The 19,267-nt window shown below is 44.9% G+C and overlaps 1 protein-coding gene across 1 annotated transcript in view; it reads right to left on the bottom strand.

Moving 5' to 3' along the window:
• Window positions 1-12,570, bottom strand: part of TRIM67 (tripartite motif containing 67) — a 52,644-nt gene extending 40,074 nt beyond the window's left edge. The window contains 2 exon segments of the mRNA XM_042447001.1: window positions 10,899-11,055; window positions 11,057-12,570. Coding sequence (XP_042302935.1) covers window positions 10,899-11,055; window positions 11,057-11,907 — 1,008 coding nt within the window. The 5' untranslated portion in view covers window positions 11,908-12,570.
• Window positions 12,571-19,267: the final 6,697 nt, after the last annotated feature.

The raw sequence follows: 19,267 nt of genomic DNA, 5'->3' as shown, positions 1-19,267 counted from the left end.
CTTTGCCAGATCAGACAAATATTCAGGTATTCATAAAGTCTAGCATTCTGTTTCCAACAGAGGCCATACAAATCTGATACCTCTCAGAAGATTAAGCTCACAAACAAAGCAGGAAAGTAGGCCCTCTGGTTTGCCCTGAACAGTTTGCCCCAAATATCCATTGTTTTGTCCTCCAGACGTGTTGAACTACAATTCCTCAAAGCACTTAACAGGCTGGTTAGGTATGTATCCTGCCAATTGCTTGTGTAATAACTACTTTTTAAGCCTCAGCCACCACAAACCCCAGTTTCGTGCATATACAATTTTCCTTACCTTTGGATTAAACATTCAAATACAATCATAGAATTCATTCACAACATGCTTCACTGTGTTAGACTGCAGGCCAGTACAAAGCTAAGAAAAAGTTGCCAGAGTGCAACTCTTCCTGTCCTGCTGCTCGTCTCATGCATCCCTGATTAACTATTGACACCCCAAAAGCAAGTTTCTTCATTAAGGAGTGCAGATTTCCTTGGACTCCTTTAACAACAAGGCAACACAATCTCAGTTTTGTGGAGTACAGTGGACCCTTAATATCCACATGGCCTCCATATTGCCGCCCCCCAGATGAAAAAAAAAATGTGGGACCTCAAGTCCCACTAGTTTTAAGTGCACATACGACCATTAGTGGCAATGGGGCTTGCTGGCCGCAGATGCTTAAATCCATGGATGGCAAGCCTGTGGTTAGGGAGGGCAAGATGTATTAACTATTCTTATCAAAGCCAGCCCAACCAATGGATAGTATGAGGTAGCTACCTTCAGTGTGCAGATTTGGAATATCATAAATGGCAGCAAGTATTTCATTGTTACTGTTATATTTTTATTGCCAGGGAAGAAGAAAGGCACTTGTGGAATTTCCACCCTTGTGGGAAAATAACTTGGTTAACACTTGGATAGGAGACAGCCAATGAATATTAGGTGCTATAGGCTATATTTCAGGGGAAGGAACTGGTAAAACCTCCTCTGAGTATTCCTTGCCTTAGAAAACCTAATGAAATTCATAAGGTCACCATAAGTTGACAGGCAGCCTGAAGACACATATACATGCCTTTAGTGGCATCATTAGGGCTGGCAACACCTGGTGTGGTAACTCATGGTATCACTCCCTCCATTGACCTCCTCTCCTACCACACCAAACAGAATCCTTAGTAATGTTTATTTTATTTATTGTTGCTGATAAATTGTAATTCATGTATATTACTAAATATTATGGTAACAGTTGTGACATAAACAACTCGCAAAATTAAAATTATACCTTTAAATTACAATATCATATGCACATCCTAAATGTATTTACATGTACATAGTTTTATGTGGTTAAACTGAAAATTTAGTAATATGCAATTTTAAAAAAATCAAAAAGAATTAAAATTATTTTTTTAAAAAAATTAAAATTATTTTTTAAATTAAAATTGGCTTGAATGGTGGCATGCCCCTGTGGACAGCCATGGATACAGGCTGCAGGCATGCACCCCGCTTTATGTCCCTCCATTTGCCCCCCATGCATAATCAAGGGATGCAGATTCGAAGTCCGCACAAACAGAGAGACAACTGTGTATGGTAAGGACAAAGTTAAAAGATGAAGGAAGCAATGCACTAAAGGATGAAAGCCTTCAACTTCACACTAAAGGATTATTCAAAAAAGAGAGGATGACAGACTCCTTCAAAGTAGAACCTTTTGATGAAGAGTTTACAGTTTTAGAAAGGAAGGGCAGGTATGAAGGAACAAATAACTAGACAAAATCTTCAAGTGTAAAGATATATCTCTGAATACTAACACCAGAATAAACCACACCTTAATAATTCTAATTTTTATTATGGTTGTAAAAGCTGAGAGGAAGATAATCACCTCATCTGAAATGTGGTGCTGGAGAAGTGTTTTACAGATAATGTACTATGGATTGTGAGAAAGATAGATAAATTGGTTTAAGGGCAAATCAAGCCTAAACTCTCACTAGAAGCTAAAATGGCTAAATTGAGGCTAGTGTACTTTGGATGTATCATGAGATGACATGACTCCCTGAAAAGGGAGATAATGCTCAGTAAAGCTGAAGGCACCAGGAAAAGATGAAGACCATACGACAGATGGATTGACTCAATGAAATGAGTTTGCAAAACATGAGAGGGGCTGTTGATGAATGGGATTTATGAATATCATTCATTCATAGATTTACCATAAGTCAACGTCAACTTGATCGAATAAGACAGCAACAAAGAAGAAGAGATGCTGCATGCATTGCATAAAGAAGAAAAGTTACTTTCTTTTGTTTGGTATGAACCTACTTTCAGCAAATATAGGCATTCTAGTATTATAAGAAAGAGAGAGAAAATCATCTTTATCCACAGTTTTTCATATGTGGTATAATTTTTACAAACATCTCATTGTGGCATGGTTTCTTTCATCTTTGTCCTCTGCTTCCCTACCTTTCCTGCCAACCATCTTAACTCTTTAGGTTCTCCAAATGTTCAGTATCTCTCTTCTCTGGAATGGTGCTTTACTGTGGAATCATATACATGTTCCATTTTAGAGCAGGGGAGCTCGGTTTTTGTCATGCAGGGATATTTTAGAAAGGAATTTTCTCTTTCATCCCTCCTAATAAAAAAATGAGGAACCATTGTTGTTTTTTTTAATTAAAAGTTTTGAGGAAAGGGTTCCATGGGCCTTACCAATGGCCTTGAGGTTGTAAGTAGCCTGCTGGCCACAAGAGTCACACTTCCCGGTCTACATCATTCAGGTGAAAGTATTCAAAAGTAGAAAGCATGCTATTATAATATTCCTCATAACTAAGATGGTTCTAGGACACAAACTTTGTTGAATACCTCGGAAGTGTCAGAGGTTTTCTCATGATCATTTAGACCACATATTTCTTGTTTAATTTACATAGCTAAACTCCACCATTTGGCGTCATGGCACTAGATCTGCTTAGTAAATGGCTTCCACGTTCTTCAAAGGATTATTTAAGCATGACAAAAAGGCTGGCTTCCCAGACATATGGGCAGGAGGAGGAATCTGTTTGCAAAATAGTGGTGACTAGCATATGCTCACGATGAGTGAGTGTTCTTCTCCACCTCCTACTGCCTCCCACGGCCATATCCGTGTAGGGACTCATAAAACCTGATGAAATGTGCAGCCCAATTTCAGCAGTGGCATTTTAATTTATGATTCAGTCATTAGGATGAGATGGCTGTAAATTACAGAGAACAACAGCATGCATAAAAGCTGCTGCAGCCAGTTTCAGATATATGATTTGAACATGCAGTTTACTTGCAAAAGAATTAGGATGATGGCTTGTTGATGCTTCATTTATACCCCGCCAAGGATATTGTCGAAAGATAATTGTAATTAACACTAGTAATTAACACTTAGAAGAGCACAAGATAATAACTATGATCACAAAAATTAGTTAACTGTATGTTTAATTTTCTAGCCTCTCTCTCCATTATTTACAACAAAGTGATGAAAGAGCATTGGAGAAAACCGCACACATCTCTGGAAGAACAGAAGAACAAAACAGCAAGTTACACTGACCTCATATATCCAATTTTATAATTAAAATAGTGACCTTGTTTGAAATTTTGCCTCAACATTTTATGTCAGACATTTTAAAAGACTGTTTTAAATTCACCATTTTGTTGTTGTGTACCTTCAAATCATTTCCAACTAATGGCAACCCTAAGGTGAACCTGTCATGAGGTTTTCTGGGACTGAGAGTATGTGACTCACCCAAGGTCACCCAGTGTGCTTCCTGGGCTGAATCCTTATCTCATGAGTTATAGTCCAATGCTCAAACCACTATACCACGCTGTCTCTAAATTTACCATTACCCTAGGTATAATTTTAATGCTTGGTGACTTCTCAAATGCTATTTTCCCTAAACTACAGATGTCATTTCATGGAAATTTACTAGGTGACCTTGGCCAAGTCACATGCTCTCAGCCTCAGGGGAAGGCAATGGCAAACCTCCTCTGAAAAAATCTTGCCAAGAAAACCCCAGGAGAGGTTCACCTTAGGGTCACCATAAATTGGAAACAACGTGAAGGCACACAGCAACAACAATCATATGAATTCTGCAACAACCATATGGATTCTGTCATGTGATTATTTGCCAATGCGTTCCAAGCCCACGAGTGGCAACTGATGGCTCTGATGTAACTGAGGCAAAGTGAGTCCATTTCCAGGTGCTGAATCTGGGGACAGATTTCAGGATATTGGAAAGCTCCTTTAAAGAAGAAATTAAACTCCAGAGTGGAATTATTATTATACACCTATTCTGCTACTTGTGGAAAAAAACAAGTTGGCTTTCCTGTTCCAAGTGGACCTGCAGCTGAATTTTTTATCAATACTAGTGAAGGGCACAGTATCCCCTGCTGGGTCTGAGGTTAGCAGACCAGCATACTGGGCTCAGGACAGGTCATGTGTTACACAGAACTCAGTCTCCCACACATTCCACATTCAGGCCCTTCAGCACTTTCAGGATCTGTTGCCTGAAGTGCCTGATTCACTATTACTCGTGGCCAGGCTGGCTCTGACATTTATGTAGTGCTTTCAAGCATTAATGGTGTTTTGCATACATTAGTAATTGTCCTAGGCTGACATATGACAAGATGGAGCCCTTTGTTCTATTCACTGTACCAGAGGTGGCTGGACTGGCAACTGAATCAAGAATGAAAACAGCAAGGGGTGCAGGAGCAATGGCATGGCACACACAGCTTTGCCCTTCAAGAAAGAGAAATGGCTATGTAGGGATGGTGTGGGGTGAGGATGAACAGGAACAACATGGGCTTGCTGCTATATTCAACTGTATCTGCTGCCTGAGGCAGTTGCCCTACTTTGCCTGATGGTAAAGCTGGCCCTATCAGTAACCATTACAACAATCCTGGTCACTATTATTATGAGGCTTTTCGTGAACATTTGCACTATTCATAAACTTTTAGGGGATTCTACACAGCACCTTCCATTTGTAACATTCTGTATTTTCCCATTGCTTCTCACATTGTCTTTTCCCAACACAACACACATACACACACATGTTCATGCACTCACACACACTCTCCATTTAGGAAGAAAAATGGGAATAGCTGAACAATGCCTTTTGACTGACAGCACTAAGAATAATTCTGATGTGTTGAAATCAAACTCTTTATGTGTTTTATGAAAGACATAAAATTCACCAATGCAAGAAACATTCTCCAGTGTGTGTCCCACTCATTTCAGCTGGATTCATACTGGGGAATATCCTGGAAAATTCTGCCTATGTACAAGAGTACTGATGTGTTTACAGAACACTTGCAATTCTACAATAAAAAGACATCTAGTTAGGCTACCACCAAACTAATGTATTTTGATTAATAAACAGTGCATGTATAAGGGTACATCTAGTGGCCTTAGATGCATCTGATGAAGTAGACTCAAGTCTATGAAAGCTCATGATACCAACTTCTCTCACTCTGTTAGTCTCAAAGGTGCTACAAGATCTCTTTGCGTGCTTTTGTATGGTTTTACTTTTATATAATGGAAGTGAACATTTATCTCTATTCTAGCCCCATCCACTAACCCAGGAAAGAAGGGGTGCTATTTCTAAAGATAAACAACAAAAACAACAAAAACAGAGGGAGATAAGAGACAAATATTTCCAAATTCCTGGTCAGTCCAAGACTTATACCTCCCTGAGATGCAGGGCAAGATGGAGGCCTTCCCTCACTCCACATATAGACCTAGATCCAACATCGCACTGGCAGAACAGCACCAGCTTTATGGAACTTCCTTCTTCCCTTTTTCAAGCTCCCAGAACCAGCCAAAAACCAGCTCTGGGGTTTTGCCAACCTTCCATAGGAGGTTTTGTGGGTACAGAATGGTTTGCTGTGGGAAGGGAAGATTTCACTTTTCTTGTTCCACCAGTGGATGTCCAGTGTTAGATACAACCCATAGAAACCAACTGGTCTACTGGTTATATCTTGTTCCAGTGCTGATGATGGAGTAGCATCCCTCACAACACCAAAGACCAGGAGGCCAGTTTGGAGAATGGCTGGGACGCTCAGGAAGGACAGTCAGGGGACTGCTGCTGTTGTCTCTCAGCATCTGCTATCTGAGGTGGCTGCCTCACTTTGCATAATGGTAGGTCCTGATCAATTAGATAGCACAAAAGGCTTCTCACTATCATAGAATGCTGAACTAAATGAAACACATGTGCCTATTTGCACTTTAAATAACCCTTCCACATTCAGTTATGAAGTTTCCTCAGACATTTAGAAAAGGCATACAGCACAATACTCAAGGCCATTTCACATGATACAATTATAGCACTATGATTCCATTCTATGGAGCCATGATTCCATCCTATGGAATCTTGAGATCTGATGTTTATAAAGCAGTACAGAATTCTCTGCTAGAGAGCCCTGGTTCTTCAACAAACTACACATCCCAAACTTCCACAGGATGCAGCCATGTAATGGAATAATAATGCTACAACTGTGTCATGGGAAAGGTCTCTCAGAGGACTGCAGCATTTCACAATATACAAAGTGGATATCTTTTGGAATACATCCATATATTTTTAAAAATTCTCCAGCTCAAGTTAGCTCATAAAGGCCCATCTAAGATCTGTTCTGACATGCCAGCATTTCACATACTGGGAGATTTGCAGGAAAAAGCATTCAGAGTATCCCACATGTGCATCTCTGGGTTGGCATAGTCCCATGGGAGTTGTACCATGTATAACATATACATTATTTAGCAATAAAAAGCCCTTCATCAAAGTGCAATATGAATAATCAATAAAGACCTGGTTGGCCTTTCCTTGCAGCAAGGATGAATGGGCTTAATTGGTTTTCAGATCAATTTCAAGATCATCATATTTTGCTTTAATGGGACTGAAAATATAGCTGCAGTCATGAGAAATCATACCACCACCATACTAGGACTCCATCTACATGACAGCTATGACTACCTCCCTAAAACATAATGCTAAAACAAAAACAATTTAGTTCAACAGTAAAACTTATCCTCTTATCCTGCATCTTTTAACACAAATAAGTTATTTTACAATACAACAGAAATGGAATCCAGGGACAGCTCATGGGTCAACATCATGTGTTTTTTATCATGGACTGCATTAAAAATGTTGTAGGAATCCTATAGGTAAACCACTGAAAACTTTCAAAAATCCACCAACTTCTCTATTCAGCAAAGTTCCTTGAGAATCTTAAAGAACTGCCATTATCTTCCTGCTGCAATACTCCTTGCTTCAGGTTGCTATGAAGTATGTTGCTACTTCTATGTGGTAGCTCAAATGCTGACAGAACTTCACTCAGGGTGAATTGCACAGGCAACCAAAGTGGCAAGGTCCACACTGTATTATTAAGAGCTGCCTAGGTAGAATATATATATTGCTATATGACTTCAGGTTGACCTATGGCAACCTTTGTTTGTTGTTGTTGTTGTTGTTGTTGTTGTGTTTCAAATTGTTTTCAACTTATGCCGACACTAACGTAACCCTATCTTAGGGTTTTCTTGGCAAGATTTGTTCAGGGGAGTTTTCCCATTGCCTTTCCCTGAAGCTGAGAGCATGTGACTTGCCCAAGGTCAACCTGTGGGTTTCATGGCTGAGCTGGGAATTAAATCCTGGCTTTGCCTTCCTTTTAGACTCAAAGAATCTGAATCCAAATTGACAAGTCAACTCTAGTGCTAACCAATATATTTCAACAGATATGGAAAACAAAATAATGGCCACAGATTGGAAGCGATCAATATACATCCTCATCCACACAAAGGGCGACACAAGAGACTGCTGCAACTATGGGACCATAAAGCATTGATCTTTCAAGCAAACAAAATTCTACATCACAGACACCAGCCATACATGGAGAGAGAAATCCCAGAGGTTCAAGCAGGATTCAGGAAAGGAAGAGGCACTAGGGACCACACTGCAAACATACAATGGCTAATGGAGCACATCAAAGAATTCCAAAAGAAAGTCAGCATGTGCATGATACACTATAACAAAGCCTTTGACTACAAAGATCATGAAAGGCTATGGAACGCCATTAAAGACATGGGAGTGCCAACACATCTGATAATCCTGATAAAGAATCTATACTCAGGACAAGAGGCTACTGTCAGAACAGAACACAGAGAAACAGTATAGTTCCCAATTGACAAAGGAGTGAGACAAGGCTGCATTCTTTCACCTTATCTGTTCAACTTGTATGCAGAACATATTCTAAGAAAAGCAGGCTTGGACACAGAAGAAGAAGGAGTGAAAATAGGAGGAAGGAATCTATGATATACAGATGGCACCATAGTACTAGCAGAAAACATCACAGACATGGAACACCTACTAAGGAAGATCAAAGAAGAAAGTGCAAAGCCAGGCTTAATGTTGAACATAAAGAAAACAAAAATAATGACCACCAAGGACTATCCCAAGTGAACAAATAGAAATAGTAAAAGAATTCCCATACCTGGGATCAAACATTGATAGAAATGGGGACTGCAGTCAGGAAATCAGAAGAAGATTAGGAATGGGGAGGGTGGTTATGAAAGAACTAGAAAAGATTCTAAAATGCAAAGATATACAACACAGCATGAAAGTTAGAATCATACAAGCCATGTATGGATTGAGAGCTGGACAGTTAAGAAAGAAGATAGGAAGAAAATCCATTCATTTGAGATGTGGTGCTGGAGAAGAGTGCTCAGGATGCCATGAACAGCCCAAAAGACAAATGGGTCCTAGAGCAGATCAAGCCGGAAACCTCTCTGGAAGGCAAGATGGCCAAACTGAGGCTTTCATACTTTGAACATATCACGAGAGAGAAGGACTCATAGGAAGAGACAATAATGCTGGGAAAGGTGGAGGGTAGGAGGAAGAGAAGAAGGCTGCATGCCAGATGGATGGACTCTATTAAGGACATCACAGGTTTTATGGGGTTGCAGAAATTAAGCAGAGCAGTGGAGGATAGAGGGTCTTGGAGATGTCTCATCCATAGGATCACCATGAGTTGAGATCAACTCAAGGGCAGTTAACAACAACAAAAAATAATGGATGTCCATGACTGAGCAGGGATTCGAACCTAGTCCCCTGGTGTCCTAGTCCATTTCTCAAACCTTTACATCACCCTTGTTTGGTGGAAGGATACTATAATTTTGTCTTTCACTTGAGGTGATCTTGAAGCAGCCATCTCCATTCATCTGTCAATCCTCTTTAGAAAGGATTAAAGATTATTGCTACAGTATAGACAAATGCAATACAACAATTCCAGCACAGCAGCTTCCCACAACCTGGCACCTTCCATGTGTGCTGCACTACAATTCTCATCATCCCCTGACAAAATACTGCATGAAGATTATGAGAGTTGTAATCCAGCACATCTGCAGAATGCCACTTTAGAGAAGCCTGAAAGCAAAAGCAGATGGCTGAAGAGACTGTAAAAGAACTGTGCAGCTTTAATGTATTTCTTTACATGTTTGGGAGGTACTTTATGCAGGGATTATAGTCAAGATTATATAGTTTAAGAGATCCCTCAACTTTAAGTGCCATAGCTGTAGCTCCATCCTGTGGAATCCCGGGATTGGTAATTTTACGAAGTCTTTTGCCTTCTCTGCCAAAGGGACCAATCCCAGGATCCTGTAGGATGGAGCCATGGCAGTTAAAGTGATGTCAAACTGCATTATTTCAACAGTGTAGCTGCAGCCCAGGTGACCCGAGGCTTGCTTAGATGAGACTAGCCAACCTAACATCCTCCTATGCTTAGAATAATAGAATTATAGAATCAGAGAGTTGGAAGAGACCCCAAGAGCCATCTAGTCCAATCCCCCCACCATGCAGGAACACAGTATCAAAGCACTCCTGATAGATGGCCATCCAGCCTCTGTTTCAAAACCTCCGAAGAAGAAGACTCCACCACTCTCTGAGGCACTTTATTCCGCTGTTGGACAGCTGTTATGAAGTTTTTCGTAATGTTTAGGTGGAAATCTCTTTTTCTGTAGTTTGCATCCATTGCTCCAAGTCCTAGCCTCTGGCAATGGCATTAATAAGGGGGTGTAGACCACATCAGGTTACACCCCAGATTTGGGGGGGGAGGTGTCACCCAGTGGGATGGTATACCTGTTGTGGCTGCTGGGTGAATGAGAAAAGGCATCACATCCTGGCAGTGGCTGCGGAGGCAGTATCTTCCATTTGGACTTTGGCATGGCTGCAGACATGCCGGAGCCCAAACTGACCTCTGGGGGCCTGGCACTGCCCTCTTCAGCTGTAGTGGCTGGGGAGGAGGGCATCCCTTCCATTTGTGCTTTGGTGTGGTTGCAGCCATACTGGATCCCAAACAAACCTGGTGGAGGCAAAGCAGTAAGTCCACCCACCTCTGGTGCCCACCCCTGGGTGACACTGACCCTAGTACAACTCTCAGTAAGAAGAAGAGATGGTTAAGGGGTGATATGATAGCCCTGTTTAAATATTTGAAGGGATGTCATATTGAGGAGGGAGCAACCTTGTTTTCTGCTGCTCCAGAGAATGGATGCAAGCTGCAGGAAAAGAGATTCCACCTCAACATTAGGAGGAACTTCCTGATAGTAAGGGCTGTTCCACAGTGGAACACACTCCCTCTGAGGGTGGTGGAGTCTCCTTCCTTCGAGGTCTTTAAGCAGAGGCTGGATGGCCTTCTGTCGGAGATGCTTTGATGGAGGGTTCCTGCATGGCAGAATGGGGTTGGACTGGATGGCCCTTGGAGGTCTCTTCCACAGGAAAAGCAGTCTGCCCATCCTTTGGGTGGCAGCATCCTCAGTTCTCCCCGGGTCTCTGGAAGAGCAGAGGCCAAGGGCCTGGAGGGCGGGGGCGGGGTGGGCATGTGGGCTGGGGGCTGCTGACCTTGTGCTGCTTCCACATGGCTCCCAGGGCCTTGACCTCGTGCTTGCCGTGCTTGCCTTCCTCCAGGCACTGGTAGCAGACAGGGCTCCGGCACGTGGCGCAGTACATGCTGTAGTTCTCCAGCTCGTGCTCCACGCAGGTCGGGGGCTTGCGGGGGGGCCAGTCCCGGGCCGGCCTTGGCCCCTGGGGCTCCTGCTGCTCCTCCTGCTCCTGCTCCTGGCCCTGCTCCTCCTCCGCTGCTGCTGGCGGGGTTGCCTTGCTGGCTGGGCGGCGGGAGCAGGCGGTGCTTGGCGAAGGGGCCCCTGGCCGGGTGGCACTTGACCTGGCAGGGAGCGCAGTAGAGGACCTCGCATTGCTCGCAAGCCACGGCTGCCGGCTCCGGAGGGTTCCGGTCGCACAGCTGGCACTTGGCCGAAGAGGAGGAGGAGGAGGTCAAGGAGGAGGCAGCCCTGCCGGCCTGGTACCTCTGGACGATGGCCTCCAGCAGCCGGTTCCGCTGGAAGCCCCGCAGCCCTCGGGGGTCCAGGGAGGCGCTGCGGTGGCACTGAGGGCAGGTCAGCGAGGAACTGGCACAGCTGCCGCCCCGCAATGGAAGAACCCCGGCCCCTGAACCGGGAGGAGGCGGTGGGCCCAAAGGCAGGACCCGGACCCCGTTGGGGGACTTGAGGCTGGGCGTGTAGGAGCCGTAGCCGCTGTCGGTCTCGCTGTGGAGGCTGAGCTTGTCGGCGTGGTCTGGCCCTCCGAGGCCCGCGCCCCCTCCGGGGACAGCCCCCCCAGCCTCACAGTCCAGGGAGGCCGGTCCCGAGGAGGAGGAGGAGGGCAGCCCCGGTGGCCCCGAGGGCCCTGGAGTCCCCCTCGGGTGGAGCAGGGAGGGCAAGTGCTGCTCGCTCTCCGGGGTCTGGACGGCGATGGTGCGGGCGCAAGGCAGGCAGACATTGTGGGAGCAGGGCAGGATGATGGGCTCCCGGAACAGAGAGCCGCACACCGGGCACTTCAGCTCCTCTTCCATGGCTGCGGGAGGAGAGGGGGAGGAAGGGAGTGGGTCAGCGGGCCCAAGAGGCCCCCTTTAATAATACTACTACTACTAATAATAATAATAATAATAATTCTTTCCCTGTGCCTCCATCTCCCTCTTGCTCCTACTGCTGGAAAGATGTCGGAATGTCGGAATCAGGGTTCAGCCCCACAGAGGAGAGATAAAACGGATCAGCCAGCCCAAGAGGCCCCCTTGGTGGGATGGCTGCTCTTTCCCTTCGCCTCCATAGTCCCCTTGTGCCTCCCTTCTTCCTCCCTCTTCTTCTGAGCTTGGAGCTGAAAAGATGTCCGAGTCAAGGTTCAGCCCCACAGAGGATCAGCAGGACCCAGAGGTACCCTTGGTGTGATGGCTGGTCTTTCCTTTAGCCCCATAGTCCCTTTGCCTCTGTTCCTCCTCCCTGTCCTGCTGCTGCGATTGCAACTGGAAAGATGTCGGAATCAGGGTCCAGCACCACAGGAGAGAGATGGAGCGGATCAGCGGGCCCCAGAGGTACCCTTGGTGGGATGGCTGAGCTTTCCTTTAGCCTCCAAAGTCCCCTTGTGCCGCTTTCCTCCTCCTCTCCTATTGCTGTAGTTGCAACTGGAAAGATGTTGCAATCAGGATTCAGCCCCACTGAGGATCAACGGGCCCAAGAGATCCTCCCGGTGTGATGGCTGCTCTTTCCCCAGCCCCCATAGTCCCCTTGCCTCCCTTCCTCCTCCTCTCCTCCTGCGCTTGCAGCAAACCAGCGGGCCCAAGAAGTGCCTTCTACCACCACCACCACCCCCGGCCTGATGGCTGCTCTTTCCCTTAACCTCCGCCGCTGCCCTGCCCTCTTCCTCCAGCGCTTGCAAGGCTGGAAAGATGTCGGAGTCCGGGCCCAGCACCACGAAGCAGAGGCGGATCCGAAGGCCCAAGAGGCGCTTGTCGGTGCAATGGCTGCTCTTTCCTTCAGTCCCCGTCGCCCCCTTGCGCCTCCCTTCCTCCTCCTCCCGTCCAAGCTGGAAAGATGTCAGAGACCAATCTCAGCACCAGGGAAAAGAGGTGGAGGGATCAGTGGGCCCAAGAGGTACCCTTGAGGGGATGGCTGCTCTTTCCTTTAGCCCCCATCATGCCTCCCTTCCTGCTGCCGCTGCGCTGGAAAGATGTCAGGATCCGTCTTCAGTACCAGGGAAAGGAGATGGAGAGGGTCAGCAAGCCTAAGAGGTACCTTTGGTGGGATGATGGTTGCTCTTTCCCTTCGCCTTTATAGTCCCTTTGCCTGTCTTCCTCCTCCTCTCTTGCTGCTGCTGCTGCTGCGGTTCCAGCTGGAAAGATGTCAGGATCCGTCTTCAGAACAAGGGAAGGGAGATGGAGCTTAAGCCTAAGAGATACCCTTGATGGGATGGCTGGTCTTTCCCTTCGCCTCTATAGTCCCTTTGCTTGTCTTTCTCCTCCCTGTCCTCCTTCTGCTGCTGTTGCTGTTGCAGCTGGAAAGATGTCGGAATCCGTCTTCAGCACCATGGAAGGCAGATGGAGGGGGTCAGGAAGCCTAAGAGATGCCACCAATGCAATGGCTACTCTTCCCCTTCTCCCCCATGGTCCCCTTGACTCCCTTCTTCCTCCCTCTCCTGCTGCTGCTGCTGTTGCAGCTGGAAAGATGTCGGAGTCAGGATTCAGCACCACGAAGAGGATGAACAGCTACCGCAGAGGCGCCAGAGGGATTTCAGCACCACGGAGGGTGGACAGCTCCCCCCTTCTCCTTCCTTTTGGCTTCAGCACCAAGGTCTCCTTGGACAGCACCAATGTTGAGCTCTCGAATGGCCGCCGTGGGCCTCTCCTTCCCTTTGCAGCTGGGGCTGGGGCTGGTGCCGCAGCGGGACTGACCTTGCCTGGTCGCAGCCCAAGCGATGGAAGAGAGCTATTGTCGATTGCAAAGGAATTCCCTTGCCCTTAGTGTATGCTGCTGGAGGAAGAGTCCGCTGGCTTGCCTTTCCATTGCATTAGAGGGAAAGAAGGGGGGAAGGGAGGGAAAGGGGGAGTGGGGAAAGAAGCAAGAAGGGGCGGGGAAGAGCCTTTCCCCAACAAATAGGGGAGGGCTTGCTGTGTGACTGAGAGGCCAGAGCCAGCTTGATTTAAAGGGAGATGTCTTCATAGGTTGCCTTTACCCCCATACAAAATCCATTATTTATGGACAGGATTGAACCTAGTGGGGGTTTCTTTATCTCTAATAGCTTCCTCTTCCCCCCTTTCTCCTCCCCAGAGGGAAGAAGAGGCATGTTCAAAACGAGGAAGCTTGAAAGAGGACAAGCCTCCAATATGTGTTCCTTCCCACAGCCCTTATCACGCCGAAGCACAGATTTCAGACCACAAAATGTCAGTGGCTGTTGTTAACTAGAAGAAGGAAAGAGGAGATGAGAGGGTCTTAGGAGAGCTGGCTCGCAGGCTGAATCATAGCCGGGTGGGGCTTTACAACATGTGCGTGCATGCGTGCGTGCAAACACACACACACGGTTGGAAAGTGGAAGTAGAAATGCACCACCACATCACAGGCAACTAAACCCAGATTTGCTTGGAAAATAAATCAGAGTTGACAGCTGAATGTTTTGTGAGTTGGAAATAACCACCATTACAAGAAAGCACTAGCAGTGAGAAAATCCCATCTGTTACCCCCAACACACACATGTTTATGAGGAAGCAAGATGGGATGATAGCATAGAAAAGAGACAACAATCATTATTTTATGACTGTTAAAATTATAAGTGTAGGTAATCCAAAGCATTTAGTGGTGCAAGCAATACATTGGAACTGTTAGCTCAAAAAACCTCATTATAAATGGTCTCCTCCTTTTAGTTCTGGCTTAAATGTGTTTTTACATATCCTTAAAACCAAGGGGAACAAAGATGACTGAGAAGTGAATTGGGAACAATCAGCCTAAAGCTGGAATGGGTCTATTGTAAAAGCAACATACTCTTTTTCTTTTACATCTATTGCTCTGGTGTTCAGATCTGACCATGCTGCAGTCCATGTGTGGCCAAAGAGAAAGGACAAGGAAGCAATAAACAGTGTAAAGGAGGATTTATCAACAGGGCCTCAGGCTGCAAAATAGCTCATTTCAATCCTGCAATCCAACCAAAACTGTTCTCTATACAATATGGTCTTCTCAGTCTATGGATATTCTCTTTCTTCATGTCATGTCAATGTAAGTATGGCTATGGACTAGAAGTGGGAATTCTCCAACATTTAAGAATCCAAGGAGCCTTATGACAGTATCCACTGTTTTCTTAAAGAACTGCTTCTGTCTCTTCTCCTTCTCTTTCTCCTCCTCCTTCTTTTTCATATCACTCTGTTCCCAAATATTCCTTACATTCCAAGAATAGTTCATTGCAAGAGGTATTAACAGAAGGGATCTCTGAAATGCATACAACATGTGCAAAATCTCCCTCCACCCCTCCTGTGACCAATGCCCTTTTGAATTACCATTTCAAGCTGGGCCCTATTTTATTAACCGATGTACCAGCTGTGGCTGAAAAGGGAACTCAAAAGCTTTCTTAATTCTATTCATCCTGCAGCTTCAGGTACTAAAGAAACTTTGGCGGGTTACAAACCGCCGAAAAGCGGCAGCCTGCACCCGCCCCTTTCCCAGCCGGATCAGGGCCTCAGCGGCTAGAGCGGCAGCTGCTGAGGCCCCGATCTGCCGCTTTCAAGGTTGTGGGGAAGCGGCAAAAGGCCCCTTCCCCGCAGCCTGGAAAGGGGTGTCCTTGGGGCTTCAAGCCCCAAGGACACCCCGCAGCGGCAGGGAGGAGGAGAAAGGGGCTGCTTGGCCCCTTTCTCCTCTGCGTCGCTGGGCGCAGCCATCTGAAGGTTGCGCCCAGCGATGCAAATGGCAAAAGGAGCTCTGTTTCGGAGCTCCTTTTGCGGCCGGGGAAGGGGCGCACTATGCACCCTGGTGCAGCGTGACGATTATAGAGGTGGCGCGGTTGTGACATCGTAATGGCGGCGGCCGTGTGGAATGGAAGCCCCTTTCCAACCCTAGCACGCGCAGAGCGCACACTTTTAGGCCCATTTGTAACGGGCCTTTGAGACTGAAAATGACAACTTGGCAAATTTAGTGCCAGCTGTCCTGCTTGAGACCACAGTATGAACTTTTACACAACCCTATTAATTTAAATACAGATCAAACAAGAAATATTCCAGGTGAAATAAGATCAAAATCACCATGATGACTACATTGGTTCAGGGAGATGTCTATTTCATCAATGGGGGATTTTCTAACAACAGCTGCATCCTCCTAACTGCACAGTAGCAATGATTCATAATTTGTTTCCTATTCCACCTTTTTCTCAGTAAGGTGGCTTACCTTATGAGTCAACACAAAACAGAATTAAAACAAAATATAATACATTCATAAAGACAACTAAACAGACAATTGAATTTAAAACATTCAAACAATTGAAGCACATTTAAAGCATAGTAAAGACCTATAGTGGTTTTAGAGTTGGACTACGACTTGGGAGATCAGGGTTCAATTCCCTACTTGGCCATGAAATCCACTGGGTGACCTTGGATAAATCTTACTCTCTCAGCCTCAGGGAAAGGCAATGGCAAACCTCCTCTGAACAAATCTTGGCAAGAAAATCCTTTGATAGGTTTGCCGTAGGGGTGTCATAAATTGGAAATGAGTTGAAGACACACAAAAATAACAAAAGATAACAATACAGCACATCCTATGAAGAGCTCCTTCTTCTACCATCAGTTAAAACCTGGAGGCTGTTGAAGTAAAAGGATCTTTGCCTGCTGGCAAAAAAGAGCAGAGAGGGAGCCTCTCATGCAAAGGAATTCCATTGACTGGGAGCAACCACTGAGAAGGCTCTCTTTGTGTCCTCATCAGACAGACCATGGTGAGACAAAGATAAACGAGTACTGTGGTTTTAATGTTAATCTTTCAGATACTTTTTTTATTATTATAATTCTCAGATGACCTCCAGGGTCTTTTTACTTTTCTCATCACAGTTGTTAGCCTACAAATGAAATGCCAACATGAATCTTCCTTGCTCATACTCTCACCTAATTTGAACTAAAGTCAGAGAAGAAATAGACACACTGACTTCTAGATTTGCTCAACTGCAAATCTGATCAGCCCTAGCCAGCACAACCAGAGGTGAAGGATTAAGGGGAGAAGCAGTTCAGCAGTGTCTGGAGACTCTCATGCTCCTCACTGCTGCTGTGAAGAGTTATCACACTTCTCCCTGCACTGTTAGCAATAGCCTTATTCTTCTTACAAGCAGCCCTGGGGTTGAATGCCACCCTCCACTGCATAGTTGTATCTGCATCTCTGAATGACATTGAACTTTCTCCTACAAGATGGGTGAACTGCTCCTCCAGGAGAGATGGGGGGGAAAAGAAGAAGCTTTTGCAGTCCCAGAGGGTTCCAGGGGCAGGAAAATCGCACCTGGACCTGTTGATGTTGCCATCCTTGGCACTGGGGACTATATGCTGTAACCAAAAGAATAAATCTAAGTTTTAAAACCAAAATGAATTGGTTCTAAAATATCCAAAATTGCATCACCATTTTGAAAAGAGAATGTATTTTAATTACTTGCATTAATTATGCTTGGAGAAGAAAAAGGGTTAAGCTAGAACCAAAGATTGATTGTGGGCCCCATACATTAATATGGAACAATGAGAAGCTGCAAGAGAGTAGAAGGCAATGGGAGGGGGACTGATCTAGATCAATAACCAGTTTTCTTGTCTTGGGTTATACTATTTGTTAGTGAATATGACTTGTCTAACCCAACACAGGATATAAAGTGGAGGCAGGTGACTCCCATAAAATTGGGGTTGCAAAGGCACTTTGGATTTTAATTTGAACTTTAGTTTGAACTTTAAAGGCACTAAGATGCTAAATATATTTTGGGGCTAGGTTTTTACACCTTGGATACCTTCATAGTAAAAGTTCAGCGTAAAATCCAGACTAGATGCACCACCCCACTGGTAAAGAAGCTACCAGGTACTGCTGGAGATATGTCTCCTCTTTTGCTTTTTAAACAAGTAATAATATGTGTGAATGTGGATAACATGCAGCAGAAAGCAAAAGATCTGTTTTCTGATTAAACGTATCACAAATTACCAATGTGAACATTTCCAAATATTTTCTAGCAAATCCAAGGATAGCTCAGACTATGTGTTCATAGTTTATGACCCTGCAAAGAGAAGTTGTGGAATAATGAATATATTTTGAAGAAACCAATCTCTCATGCTGTCAAAATTCTTTTCCTATATTTTATGTTTGCATTCTTCATTCAAGGCACTTTCTGGAGATTTTAAAGGTCAATGTTATACATTTAGGCCTTGGCAGAATGACAGCTAAGGGTGGAGCAATGTTGCATGATGCATTCTCTGGAATATTTGACTTGTTTATTGAACTCCCGAGAGCTTTTGCTGCAAAAGAATTCTGGAGACCAACTGCACAGTCAGTCACTCAGCAAAACCAGGTGATGATGGGAGTGCAGTGACAGGCAGCAGAATAAGAACTTCCCCTCCTTTGGAAGCAGATGCGCAATTATAATTCCATTAGAAATCCAGAGGTGAAGGATTACCATCCCGTTGTCATGTTTTATGCTCCAGAGGCCAGAAGAGAAATTAATGAACCCAAAGAGGAGGAATGGCCTTCTGGCCTTGAAAAATGCTGCCTTTAATCCCCAGGGGGAAGTTCTCATACCCTTACACAGTAAAGCTAAAGCACATAGCTTTCTTGCAGGAGATTATTTTTGCAACCTAAATGACTATTGCAAAAGCAAAGATTCATTTATCCCTTCCATGTGTTATTCAAGGAGCTTAGTCAGGACAAGAGCAAATAACAAAGACTGGTTTCAGGAGCACCAGTAAAATTTGAAGTGCAGGTGCCCATAGTGACAGCCTCCATAGGTATGCCCCCAACGACAGTCCAAAATGTCCAAAAGCACACATTGCATGCTTTGTAGCTCCACTGGCTTCTTCATCAAGCAAAAAAAAAAAAAAGTTTAAAAACTATACAGAGAAAGAAAAAAGTTAGAAAGATGACACTGTTGGAGTTGCAGACATACATTGTGTATCAGATGCTGTTTCTGCTATAGTTCAGTTGGTCTGGAAGGAACTCAATGCAGGAGAAGCCATTCTCCTCTCTTCTTGGCTATGGGGAGGACTAACAGTAAAATTTAAACTCTATTTGCAGCAGTAAAGTAATTTATCTTGGAATCTAGAGGGTCCCTGATTCTTGTGGAGCCACAAGCCTCTTTCTTAGGCAGAGAACATTGAATTTCTCAGGAAGTCTCTTGCCTGCTGAAATGACATCTGGTACAAAATATAAGTTTGTGACTCCAACACCATCACTTTT

Source organism: Sceloporus undulatus, chromosome 1 (assembly GCF_019175285.1).
Source record: "Sceloporus undulatus isolate JIND9_A2432 ecotype Alabama chromosome 1, SceUnd_v1.1, whole genome shotgun sequence".
NCBI classification, from domain to species: Eukaryota; Metazoa; Chordata; class Lepidosauria; order Squamata; family Phrynosomatidae; genus Sceloporus; species Sceloporus undulatus.
Note: the sequence above shows the minus strand (reverse complement) of the source record. Positions and strands in the feature narration are given on the sequence as shown.